Raw genomic sequence first — 12,181 nt, 5'->3', positions numbered from 1 at the left:
GCTGCAAGGTGGTGGGGGTGAAGGATGACCGGATGGGGGAGGAAATCTGTGCCTGCATTCGCCTGAAAAAGGGGGAGAAGACTACAGCGGAGGAGATCAAGGCTTTCTGCAAAGGAAAGGTGGGAACCTCAGCCCGCCCCATGCTGATGTTGCTTTGTGCTTCAACCCCCTCTCCCTGCCAGCCAGCCAGGCAGCCCACTGCCCCCTCCTCCTCCCCCCCTTCCTGCCCCCGCCATCCTCACGCTTTACCTCCCTCTGGTCTGCAGATCTCCCACTTCAAGATTCCCCGATACGTCGTGTTTGTCACAAACTACCCCCTCACTGTCTCAGGAAAGGTGAGTAAAGGAGACCAGAGAGGGGCAGGGTGGCCTGGGGTCCTAGGTACAGAAGGCCAGGTGGCTCGACCTATGCCTCCCTCCGTGATGGGCAAAAGAGTCTGGCTTGCCACAAACTTTCCCCACTTTACCCTAAGAAACACCTCAGTCCCAGGCAAACCAAGCCAGCTGGGAACCATGGTTGGCAGAGGCCCTGAGCCTGGCTCTCACTCTGTTCTTTTTCCTCTAGATCCAGAAATTCAAACTTCGACAGCAGATGGAACAACATCTAAACCTGTGAATAAGGGCGGGGTGGGGGGGGGGATCCTCCCAGGCCCTTGCTGCCCTCCTCCCACATTCCCCTGTCTGTCTTTGTGATTTGGCATAAAGAGCTTCTGTTTTCTTTGGTTGGTCTCTTGCTGGTGTGCTCACTTGACAGCTGCTATGGGATGGAGAAGGGAGGGACACTTTCAGACCCTCTGGTTCCTTGTCACGAAGGTGCCGACTTTGGTGTGCATTATCTATTTCATTTAATCCTCACTTGATCCCTCTGAGACATGAACCCAGATCATTGCTTTTTCACTTTGTTGTCAGATTAGTCCAGCAAGAAGTATCCTTTTTAAAACAATAACAGCTTGGGGCGCCTGGGTGGCTCAGTCGGTTAAGCATCCGGCTTTGGCTCAGGTCACGAACTTGAGGTTTGTGAGTTCAAGCCCTACGTCGGGTTCTGTGCCAACACCGTGGAGCCAGGAGCCTGCTTCAGAATCTGTGACTGCCTCTCTCTCTCTCTGCCCCTCTCCCACTCATGCTCTGTCTCTGTCCCTCAAAAAATAAATGTTAAATTTTTTTTTTTAAACAGTAACAGCTTGGGGCGCCTGGGTGGCTCAGTCAGTTACACATCCGACTTCCGCTCAGGTCATGATCTTGCGGTTCGTGAGTTTGAGCCCCTTATCAGGCTTTGCACTGGTGGTACAGAGCCTGCTTGGGATTCTCTCTCTCTCCCTCTCTCTGCCCCTTCACCACTTGCATGCACGCGCTTTCTCTCCCTTGAAATAAATAAAAATACTTAAAAAAATTAAAACGATAACAGACTTACTAGTATATAATTAATTTCACATACCATTCAATTCACCCACTTAAAGTGTCCTATTGATGGTTTATAGTATATTCACAGATACGTGCGGTCATCCCTGAAGTCGATTTTTTTAATTGAAGTATATAGTTGACACACAAATGCTACATGAGTTTTCCAAAGTCAGTTTTAAATATTTTCATCACCTTAAAAAGAAACTCCATACCCTTTAGGAATCATCCCACATCCTGTGTTCCCCCCCCCCCCCAAAACCAACCCAATTTTGATTTAAAAAAAAAAAAGATGAAGCTGGGGCTTCCTTGAGGGGCTGGGCCAGTTCAAGCCGCTGTAGCTTGACCCAAGAAATAAAAACAGCTGTGTTCCAAAAGGCACATCACTTTCCAGTTCACAGAGGCGGAAACTTTCCTGCTGTTTTGAATACCTACCTCCCTGAAGCAGAGGCGTCCTCTTTTTAGAAAACGAACTGAAGTTTAGCGTGCTCTGGGTGCCCAGCCCTAGGCTAGGTGCTTTCATATGTATTTTCTCTTGGAATTTTCCCACCAACCCTCCCAAATAGGCACTTGCCCCATTTCACAAACGGTGAAACAAACTCGGAGAAGTTCAGAGTCTTACCCAAGGCCACACAGCTGGAATTAGAACCCAGATATCTGGCTCCAAACCCGGGATCTTTCCACTTTATCAAAGAGTTCTTCAGATGCCTGCTTTCCCAGCCCTTCACCTGCACCCCGTCCCTCCCAAGGACACCGTCTGTGACTTTCCTCCCAGCAGGTGCCCAGGCGGGCCGGACCCAGGAGATGACAGCTTACTCTGCTGGCCAAGCTAATTGTCCTTGGGAATCTCTGCTCCTTCAACATCCAGCCCAAGGTGCCCTCTCCTTCCCCACTGACTCCACGGCCCTTGCAACAGACCAGCCACACAGCACAGAGGACACTGCCCTGATACCCAGCAGGTTTTGAGTTAGTATCTATTGCCTGCTGTCTCTTGTTGGTTTGTCTCTCTCCTGTCGCACCTGTACTGCGACCTGATCTTATGTATCTAGATGTCCCCAGTCCCCAGCTTTGAGTCAGGCACATACAATGTGAAGGACTGAACGGACCAAGAGCTCCTGCATGGGGCGGGGAACTCGCCCTCGGACAGGGGACCAAAAGGCAGGCAAAGCGGCTCAGCCCACAACCCTCTCCGGGAAAGGACTGGCGGGCGCGGTGAGCGCGTCCGGGCCCAGCAGGTGGCGCCGCAGAGGCGAGGCCCGGGGCCCTCCCAGCCCGTCCGGGGACGCGGCGCGCGGTCACGCAGTCCCTCTTCCTCCTGCCGGGGCGGCCCGGGCGGCCCGGCTGGCGCGGCTCTGCGCACTCCCGTGCGTCCCGGGAGCGTGTCTGCCGATCTCTCCGCGCACCAGGCCGCTCCCCGCCGTAGCGGGCGCCATGGCGCTCCCTGGGGCCCGGGCCCGCGGCTGGGCGGCGGCGACTAAAATGGCCCAGAGGCGCCGCCACGCGGAGGGCGCCAAGGGATCCCCGAGTCCTGCGCCCCCGAGTTCGCGCGCGGCGCTTTACGTGCACGTGAGTGGGGCGGGGGCGGGGACGGGGCTCGCGGGGCGCGGCGGCGGCGGCGGGGCTGGGTCCACGTGGCGGCTGGTCACGCCGTGAAGCCACCTGCCGTCCCTCCCCGTCCCCCGGCGAGGCCTGGGACAGGACGCGGTGCCCTGGCAAGGAAATGTCCTGGTCCGGAGACCAGTCTCTTGGTGCTCTCACCAGTTCGGTGACCTTGACCGAGTGATTTCCCGCTGAGCCCCAGTTTTCTCCTAACGAAGGGGGCATAATATTCCCCATCCCACCTTCCTTGGGGAGTTGTGTGGCTTAGATGGCTGAGCCGCTGTTGACGACCTTGGGGTGGGGATGCGTGCGACGGAACCCTGCAAGTGGCTGGAGCCGCTGGGGTCACACCTCGCCCGGCCCTTCCACCCCTGCCCCCAGTGGCCGTACTGCGAGAAGCGCTGTAGCTACTGCAATTTCAACAAGTACGTCCCCCGCGGCGTGGAGGAGGCTGCCATGCGGAGCTGTCTGGTGACTGAGGCGCAGACGCTGCTGGGGCTCAGCGGCGTGCGGCGGTGGGTGCTGGGGCTGTAGGCGGGGTCTTGGAAATTGGGCGAGCGGCTAGGACCGGTGCAGACGTTCCGGAGGGCTCCCCCCAAGTCTCATCTCCTCCATCTTCTCTCCCCAGGGTGGACTCTGTGTTCTTTGGTGGGGGCACCCCCAGCCTGGCCAGTCCCAACACTGTGGCTGCTGTCCTGGAGGCGGTGGACCAGTCGGCCCACCTGCCTGCAGACTCGGAAGTCACATTGGAGGCCAACCCGACTTCGGCCCCAGGCTCTAGGCTGGCAGCTTTTGGGGCAGCAGGGATCAACAGGTTGTCCATTGGTCTCCAGGTAACCCATCTTACCCACCGCATCCCAGGGCACCCGGACCCTCCGTGCGGTCCCTCCTCTGGTCACACTCATTAACTGGGCTCCTCTGGGTGCCAGGGCCCAGGAGGCATGTCTGCTGCTGTGCTAGACCACAAGCTCCATGAGGCAGGGATCATGCCTACCTTTTTTTTTTTTTTTTTAAATCACAGTATTCCAAGCACCCACCATAGTGCATGGCACATAGCAGACGCTCAGAAAAATTTTTTGTTACATGATTGGAGACCTAGGAGGAGGCAGAAGGGTCATCAGATCACTGCACCATGGTAAAGGCTGCCAGTTAAGGGAGTCGCAGCAAAAAGCTTTCAGAGTACAGCCTGAAGGGTGTCTCCGTCTGATGAAATCCTGGAAACCTTCCTGGAGGAGGTGATCTTTGAGGAGGAGGCGTTCCACAGGAGAGAGGGTGTGAGAGGAAAAGACACAGGAATGGGAGAGCCGTGTATGTTCTGGAGAGCTGTGAGTCACTTGCCATTGGAGAGGCTGGAGGCAAGGCTGCAAGATAGGGCCCCAAAGCCTTGAGCATCACACAAGGGAGTTTGGGGTTTTGCCTGGTGGTGATGAGGGACTTGTTGAAGGTTTTTAGGTCGGGGAGAAACATATTCTTTTCCGGTTGACTCCTGGTACTTCCATATCCAGTATTGTTCATCCTTCTAATACATCTGCCGCTTAACCATACAGTTTGGGGTTGGGGCTTTGTCCCGATGGGATATACCAAAAGAGACACATCATTTCTGAGATATTCTGGCCCCAGATGTATATCTTAAATCTACTTGTGAGGAACCATCACGAAAATCTAAATTAAAAGACTTTTGGTTGGGGGGGGGGGGGGCGCCTGGGTGGCTCAGTCAGTTGAGCGTCTGACTTCGGCTCAGGTCATGATCTCATGGTTTGTGAGTTCGAGCCCCGTGTCTGGGCTCTGTGCCGACAGCTTGGAGCCTGAAGCCTGCTTCAGATTCTGTGTCCCCTTCTCTCGCTGCCCCACCCCTGCTTGTGCGCTCTCTCTCTGTCTTTCAAAAATGAATAAACATTAAAAAAAACTTTTTAAAAGACTTTTTGGGGGTGCCTGGCTGCCTCAGTCGGTGGAGCGTGCAACTCTTGGTCTCGGGGTTGTGAGTTCAGGCCCCACCTTGAGTGTAGAGATTACTGAAATAACTAAATAAACTTAAAAAACAATGTTGGTGTGTGTGGTAAGAACAGATAACCTGAGATCCATTTACCCTCTTAACATATTTTTTAGTGGACAGATCCGTGTTGGTAACTATATGCACAGTGTCGTACGGCAGGTCTCTAGAATTTATTAAGAGACATTTTAAAAACAACCAGCCAGTATTCATCAAAAACGTCATGGCCTGAAAGACAAAGGCGGTGTATCCAGCCTGAGAGACGAAAGAGACAACGAGGGCTGAATGTAATGTGTGACCCAGTTGGATCCTGGATTTGGCTGGGGAGAGGAAATTACTCCAATAGATATTATGGGGACAAGTTTGACTCTGACTGTGTATTAGATAATGGCATTGTGTCAATGTTACATTTCCTGAACTCTGTAATTGGATTGTGGTTATGTAAGAGAATGTCCTTGTTCTTAGGAAATGCACACTTAAGTATTTAGGAATACTGAGGGATAACGTTTAAGTTAATTACATTTAAGCAACCACATCGCGAGTGCCCTCTAGCATGTGGTCCGCGGCTACCATATTCTCCTAAAAGGTTCTATATCTGCAGTGACCAATAATACAGTAGCCACTGACCACATGTCAGTAAACACTTGGAATGTGATTATTTAAATGTAACTAACTTGAAATTAAGTAGCCACATGTGGTTAGTGTCTACAGCATTGGACAGTGCACACAGAGAACACTTCTGTCATCCCAGAAAATTCTTTTGGTCGGTGCTGGTCTATAACTTACCGTCAAGTGGCTCAGCATTGTAATCACATACACGTATATTTAGAGACAAAGCAGATGTGGTGAAATGTTTTTCGGTGAATCTAAATGAAGGTGTTTATTGTACTTGGCTTTCAAACGGTCTGTAAGTTTGAAGTATCTTTAAAAGTAAAATTTAAGGGGCGCCTGGGTGGCTCAGTCGGTTAAGCGTCCGACTTGGGCTCAGGTCATGATCTCACGGTCCGTGAGTTCGAGCCCCGCGTCGGGCTCTGTGCTGACAGAGCCTGGAGCCTGTTTCAGATTCTGTGTCTCCTTCTCTCTCTGCCCCTCCCCTGTTCGTGCTCTGTCTCTCTCTGTCTCAAAAATAAGTAAACATTAAAAAAAAATTAAAAAATAAAATAAAAGTAAAATTTAAAAATACTCTCGGGGGCACCTGGGCGGCTCCGTCGGTTAAGCGTCCCAACTCTTGATTTCGGCTCAGGTCATGATCTCACGTTGGCTTCGTGAGATTGAACCCCACACGGGGCTCTGCGCTGACAGCACGGAGCCCGCTTAGGATTCTCCCTCTGCCTCTCTCTCTGCTCCTCCCCCGCCCACCCTCTCGATCTCTTTCAAAATAAAATACGTTTATAAAAAAACTTTTAAAATAATATAAATAGATAAATAAACAAAAACACTCTTGCCTTTGGAGTCAGACAGTCCTAAATTCCAGGTCTGACTTTGCCATTGTATGGCCTTGAGCAAGTTATGTAACACATCTGAACCTCCGTTTTCTTATCTGTAGAATGGAGCTAATGTTGGAGGATTAGAAGGATGCATTAGATAGTACTTAAAAATGCTTTGCACATAGCGAACCATAGTGAGGCGGAGCCCGTGGTACCCTTGGCTTGCGGCTCCCTGCTGTGTCCTGTGTATCTGTCCACAGTAAGGTCGGTCACCTGTTCCTGTCTGCCTCTGAGCTGGCCTCCGTGTTATACCTGGCCCTCTCTCCTCAGTCCCTAGATGACAAGGAGCTCCAGCTGCTGGGGCGGACACACTCGGCCAGCGATGCGCTTCAGACACTGGCAGAGGCCCGACGTCTCTTTCCCAGACGTGTATCTGTGGACCTGATGTTGGGGCTTCCGGCACAGAAGTCGGGGCCGTGGCTCCGGCAGCTGCAGGAACTGCTGGGCTACTGTGACGACCACATCTCCCTCTACCAGCTGACCCTGGAGCGGGGCACCGCACTCTTCACCCAGGTGCAGCGGGGCACCCTTCCCGCCCCTGACCCCGAGGTGGCTGCTGAGATGTATCAGGAGGGACGGACGGTGCTCCGGGAGGCAGGCTTCCGCCAGTATGAGGTCTCCAACTTCGCCCGCAATGTAAGTCTTGGGCTGCTGGCTGAAGTTGGGGGATGGGCAGCCTAAGCCGGGAGTGGAGAATTGTGGGGGTGGGAGGTTGCTGCCGGGTGCTCTCGAGGCCTGAGACGGGACATTCTAGCCAGGTGCCCCTTACCTGAGCAGATGCGGGCCCACCTTCTTCTCGCTGAGCGGGCTATTCCCTCCTTCCCCACAGGGGGCGCTTAGTACCCACAATTGGACTTACTGGCAGTGCGGTCAGTACCTTGGCGTTGGGCCCGGTGAGTCCCCCGAGAACCATAGAAGGGATGACTCAGGAGCAAATGTCACGGCTGTGTGATCTCAGGCCACTTATTAACCTCTCAAAGCCTCTGTTTCTTTATACGTGAAGTGCAGCAAAAAATAATACTTTGTAGAGCTGATGAATATGTATTTCGAGATGCTTGAAATCGTGGCTGTGGCACTGTAGTGCTCACTCGTTAGTGTGTATCAGAATTAAAACTCGGATTGCTGAGCCCCGCATCCGGAGTTTGGTGGGGCAGGGTGGGTTGGGGTAGGGCCCAAGAATTTACGTTCCCAGCATATTAGAGGCTAATTGTCCAGGGACCGCATTTTGAGAGCCACCAATTTAACATCTGGTGAGCACACACAGCATTAAGCTGCCACTAAAGGTTGCTGATGTCGTCAGGGGCCCACGGGCGATTTGTGCCCCAGGGGGCCGGGGGCCACACCCGGGAGGCTCGGATCCAGACCCTGGAGCCCGACAACTGGATGAAAGAGGTGACGCTGTTTGGCCACGGCACCCGGAAGCGCGTTCCCTTGGGCGAGCTGGAGCTGTGAGCATCTGAGAGCACAGGGCTGTTCACCCCGGCTTTGCCTGCACCCCCAGAGCCATCCCTACCGGCGCAACTTAATTTCCTGCCTTGCCTTGCCCCCTCCCTCCCTGTCCTGCATGGCCTCACGAGCCCCCGTACACACATCCCAGTATAGGGTTTGAAGAATGGGGGTGCGGCCAGGTCTCCTCTCCAAGACACCTTGATGGTTTTTCTCCCAGGCTAGAGGAAGTTTTGGCCATGGGGCTACGTACGGACGTGGGGATCACTCACCAGGTAAGGGTTGGGGGGGCTGTGGCACATCACTTCCTTCTCCTGGGTCTTTCAGAATCACTGTCTCTTCTGTGCTCACACATAGACACACATACGCACATCTGTTCCTCTGGGGCTGGCAGCTGGAGGTTGGCCTTGGCCCAGCCGAGCCCTGATGGGCAGAAGCGGTGGGCAGTGTGGGGCAGTGGTGAGAACCCTGGACGAGGGCCGCAGGTACCCCCACCCCCACCCCAGCTCTAGGTGTGTGTGAGTCCGTTGCAGAGACCCCTGTGCGGACGGGACCCTCCCTTGCCCTTCACCACACCCCCAGACGTGTGCCCAGACTAGCCAGCCACCCACCCTGCGGTCCCTGTCCCTCTCACCCTTCCGGTTTCCCAGCACTGGCAGCGGTTTGCATCCCAGCTGAGCCTATGGGACGTGTTTGGATCAAGCCAGGAGGTGAAGGCCTTGCTGGTACAGGGCCTGTTGCTGCTGGATCACAGGTGCGTTTGGGGGGGGGGGGCATGTCAGGAGTCCCCGGGAGCCCTGACTACAGATCCACAGCCCCAGGAAAAACGCAAAAGACCCATGAGGAGGGGCCTGTGGGGGCTGGGGCGTTCGTACCGGTGGATGGTGAAGATTGAAGTTGGTAAACTGAGGCAGTCACATCCAGGCTTCTTGGTTTTCCAGGGGTCTTCGGTGTTCCTGGGAGGGTCTGGCTGTACTAGACTCTCTGTTGCTGACCCTCCTGCCCCGACTCCAAGAGGCCTGGCTGCAGAGAGCCCCCTCCCCTGGGCAAGGGGGATGACCAGATGTTTCTGTGATCCCAGGACAGTGCCAGGTGGGCTCTGGAGGCCGGACTGATGCTCTCCACTGGCAGGTGCCGTCCCAGCTCCAGTCAGTGCCCTTCCTTGGTATCCCCAGGGGGTATGGCTACCATGAGGTGCGTGAGAGGACATTGCTGGTTTGCAAACTGACATTGAGTTTGCCTTCCGCTGCCAGAGAAGGAGTAATGGTTTCTGCAAGTGCCTCTCACTAGTGGGCTCCAAAGGAAATCCTGGCTGGCAGAAGATTCTGAGAAATCTAGCTCTCAGGCTTCTAGCCCCTCCAACATAGGGCAGGACTTAGAGGGCCCGACCTGTGCGGCTGGACCCGTGCCCATGTCCAGTACAGCCACCTGCTGGACTCTGAGGACAGTGGGAAAGATCAGAGCAAGCCTTACCCTTTCTCTTTTGGCAACCGGGTTATGTCTGGGGTCCCAGAGCCACACAGACCCTCCTGCGTCCCCAGCTCCCCTCCCCTCCCCTTCTCTCACGAGAGTGAAGGTCGCAGGGAGCTAAGCAGGGAAAGGGGAGGGGAAAAGAATTCAGGAAAGCCCCAGAGCCTGGTAATTTTCCCCTGGCCTTTTACCTGCACAAACGATTGCCTGGTTTTATTTAAACAGCCCAACAAGCCCAGGGAGGGAGCCCGCCTTGACCTTCGTCAGCTCCTTTTTCTAGGTTCCTTCCCTGGAGAGTAGAATCCTGATCTGGGGGCTCGAGGCTTAGTCTAGAGCCGAGATTCCTTCCCCCACTGTACATTCCATTTTAAAAGATTTCAAACCTACAGGGAAGTTAAAAGGATAGTTCAATGTAAACTACATAGCCTTCGTTGCAGGGTGCCTGTACAGTCTGGAAAGAGGAAGGATTCATAATGTCATCAAGGACATCTTCAACCTGTAAAAAAATAAAATAGCCATGTTTCCAGACTTTGTGCTCACCCTGTAGAGTTTGCGGTTGCTACATTTTGGCCACATTTACTTTACCTTTGAATAGCTAGCTAGCTCTTTCTTTCTTTCTTTTTCTTTGCTGCACCATTTGAAAGAAGGGTGTAGACATCAAACATTTTAGCTTGTATCTCCTAAGAAAAAGAACATTGTCCAATATAGCCACAGCAATATCACCAACCTAAGAAAGTGTATGTTCGTGCAATACTGTGTGGTCCATTTTCAAATGTTCCCGAATGTCTCCAAAACGTTGTAACTCTCTTTGGAGGCCGGGGGGGGGGGGGGGGGGGGGTGGGGGTGGGCGCGGGTGCGGGGAACACAGACTCCAATAAAGTTTTATGCTTTCCTTTCGCTGTTCTGTCTCCTCGTTCTTCTTCTTTTTTTTTTTTTTAAAGACCCCTTCCTTTTTGCTTATTTTTATGACACTGGGTTTTTCAGAATCAAAGCCGCTTGTCTTGTAGAATGTCCCACATTCTGAGTGTATCTCTTTGCTAATGATTGGGTTTGGGTGAAATATTTTTGGCAAGAATACATACAGATATTGTGTAGCTCAAGGTACATAATGCCCGGTCAGGCCCCTAGCGATAATACTAATTTTGACCACTTGATTAAAGTGGCAGATGTCCAATCTGTCCATAGTATATTTCCCCCCACCTTGGAAGTTAATAGTTTATCAGTAGCGTGATACCTTGAGACAAATGAATGCCCTGTTCTCTGACAATCATTGCCCCAATGATTTTAGCATTCATTAATGACCCTTTGCCTAAATCAGTGACTAGAGTAGGAGATGCAAAATGTTCATTTTTGACTCTAACATTCTATCGACATTCGTTAACTGGCATTCATCTATTTAAAAAAAAGGAGCTTTGGGGCGCCTGGGTGGCGCAGTCGGTTAAGCGTCCGACTTCAGCCAGGTCACGATCTTGCGGTCCGTGAGTTCAAGCCCCGCGTCAGGCTCTGGGCTGATGGCTCGGAGCCTGGAGCCTGTTTCCGATTCTGTGTCTCCCTCTCTCTCTGCCCCTCCCCCGTTCATGCTCTGTCTCTCTCTGTCCCAAAAATAAATAAACGTTGAAAAAAAAAAATTAAAAAAAAAAAGGAGCTTTCTCTCTCTCTCTCTCTTTTTAATGTTTATTTTTGAGAGAGAGAGAGAGAGAGCGAAAGACACAAAGTGTGAGTGGGGGGCGGAGCAGAGAGAGAGGGAGACACAGAATCCGAAGCAGGGTCCAGGCTCTGAGCTGTCAGCACAGAGCCCGACACGGGGCTCGAACCCACAAACCACGAGATCATGACCTGAGCTGAAGTCAGATGCTTAACTAACTGAGCCCCCCAGGCGTCCCAGCTTTCCCTGTTTTTGAAGGGCTGAAACTCTTCACCTAGATGTTGTATGCAGGGTGTGTGTGTGTGTGTGTGTGTGTGTGGGCGCGCGCGCGTGTGCGCCTGTGACAGGCAGAGAGGGGTGGGGGACAGGGAGAGAGAGAAAGGGGCATTTTCCTGTACAGAGGCTCTGTAACTTTCATACCTTATCACATCAAAGGGTACTGTGATGTCAAAAGTAATTTAGTTATTGCTGCAGATCCGGGCAGGGGAAGCTCAGCCTCCAGCTGGGGCACTAAGGTTGGGGTTCCCTCCACCCCTCAGAGGTGAGCACGTGCATTCCCTGGGTGCCCAGTGGGTGTGAATATCAGTCCTTCTGTGACCCTGTGGTAACATGGTTAGTGTTACTGCCTCTCCATTATTCGTGAAATATTCAGCACGCGCTAATGGGGCGCTTGGCCCTGTGCAGGGCACGCAGGGAGGAGTGAGACCTGTCCCAGCCCTCGAGGAACTCACTGGCCTGTTGATAGATGTGTCAAGAGATAAATCCCCGGGTTATCTGTAAAGATGTGCCAGCAGGCTGTGGAAGCCTGCAGTGCATTTGGTTCTGAAGGGCTGGGAGCAGGAAGGGGGAGTATATTTTTTCACTACCTCCTCTGGCCCTGGGGCGGCTTGCGGGGTGACCTGTGCGAGGGGTGGGGGGAAGCCTGTCTTCCAGAGCCTTCCCCTGATCTTGATATTCAAGAAGTGAACACAGGGCCGGAGCAGGTGAGCCATCAGATAACCTGGGTGCACTCGGGTTTCTCCCAGCTGCCAGGGCTCCTGCCACCTGAGATGTCTGGGCCCTGCCTTGCTGGGGCACCTCACGAGGCCCATGCAGAGGGCCTGGACGGGAACCAAGACCAGGTGGGGGTGGCACAGATCACCTTCAG

At 53.3% G+C, this 12,181-nt stretch overlaps 2 protein-coding genes across 8 annotated transcripts in view; both read left to right on the top strand.

Moving 5' to 3' along the window:
* ACSF2 (acyl-CoA synthetase family member 2) overlaps positions 1-1,054 on the top strand; it is a 34,285-nt gene extending 33,231 nt beyond the window's left edge. For all 3 annotated transcript variants that reach the window (XM_047833467.1, XM_047833468.1, XM_047833466.1), the window contains 3 exons: positions 9-119; positions 267-335; positions 565-1,054. In XM_047833467.1, the coding sequence (XP_047689423.1) occupies positions 9-119; positions 267-335; positions 565-615 (231 nt within the window). In that variant the 3' untranslated portion in view covers positions 616-1,054. The remainder of the gene's footprint in view (positions 1-8; positions 120-266; positions 336-564) is intronic.
* A 763-nt stretch (positions 1,055-1,817) lies between these two features.
* RSAD1 (radical S-adenosyl methionine domain containing 1) lies at positions 1,818-10,186 on the top strand. 5 transcript variants are annotated; one of them, XM_047833890.1, is made up of 10 exons: positions 1,818-2,963; positions 3,378-3,421; positions 3,625-3,829; positions 6,744-7,109; positions 7,303-7,366; positions 7,774-7,865; positions 8,140-8,194; positions 8,570-8,673; positions 8,861-9,011; positions 9,827-10,186. In XM_047833890.1, exons 1-10 carry the CDS (start codon positions 2,517-2,519, stop codon positions 9,889-9,891), a joined length of 1,593 nt encoding a protein of 530 aa, XP_047689846.1. In that variant the 5' UTR covers positions 1,818-2,516; the 3' UTR covers positions 9,892-10,186. The 5 variants fall into 5 exon arrangements, 4 of the variants coding, with proteins under 4 accessions (XP_047689846.1, XP_047689843.1, XP_047689845.1 ...); XM_047833887.1 differs by having other exon boundaries at positions 1,820-2,963; positions 3,378-3,511; XM_047833889.1 differs by having other exon boundaries at positions 1,825-2,963; positions 3,378-3,511; positions 7,774-7,921.
* Positions 10,187-12,181: the final 1,995 nt, after the last annotated feature.

This window comes from Prionailurus viverrinus, chromosome E1, assembly GCF_022837055.1.
Source record: "Prionailurus viverrinus isolate Anna chromosome E1, UM_Priviv_1.0, whole genome shotgun sequence".
In the NCBI taxonomy this organism is placed as follows: domain Eukaryota; kingdom Metazoa; phylum Chordata; class Mammalia; order Carnivora; family Felidae; genus Prionailurus; species Prionailurus viverrinus.
This window is presented reverse-complemented; position numbering and strand designations above follow the sequence as displayed.

Excerpts from the sequence above, each read along its gene's own strand:
- RSAD1 (XM_047833887.1), top strand. The coding sequence starts at position 2,517 with ATGGGGCGGGGAACTCGCCCTCGGACAGGGGACCAAAAGGCAGGCAAA. Across the intron at positions 7,367-7,773 it reads GTACCTTGGCGTTGGGCCCG|GGGCCCACGGGCGATTTGTG; the intron begins GTGAGTCCCCCG and ends TGATGTCGTCAG. Across the intron at positions 8,195-8,569 it reads ACGTGGGGATCACTCACCAG|CACTGGCAGCGGTTTGCATC; the intron begins GTAAGGGTTGGG and ends CCGGTTTCCCAG.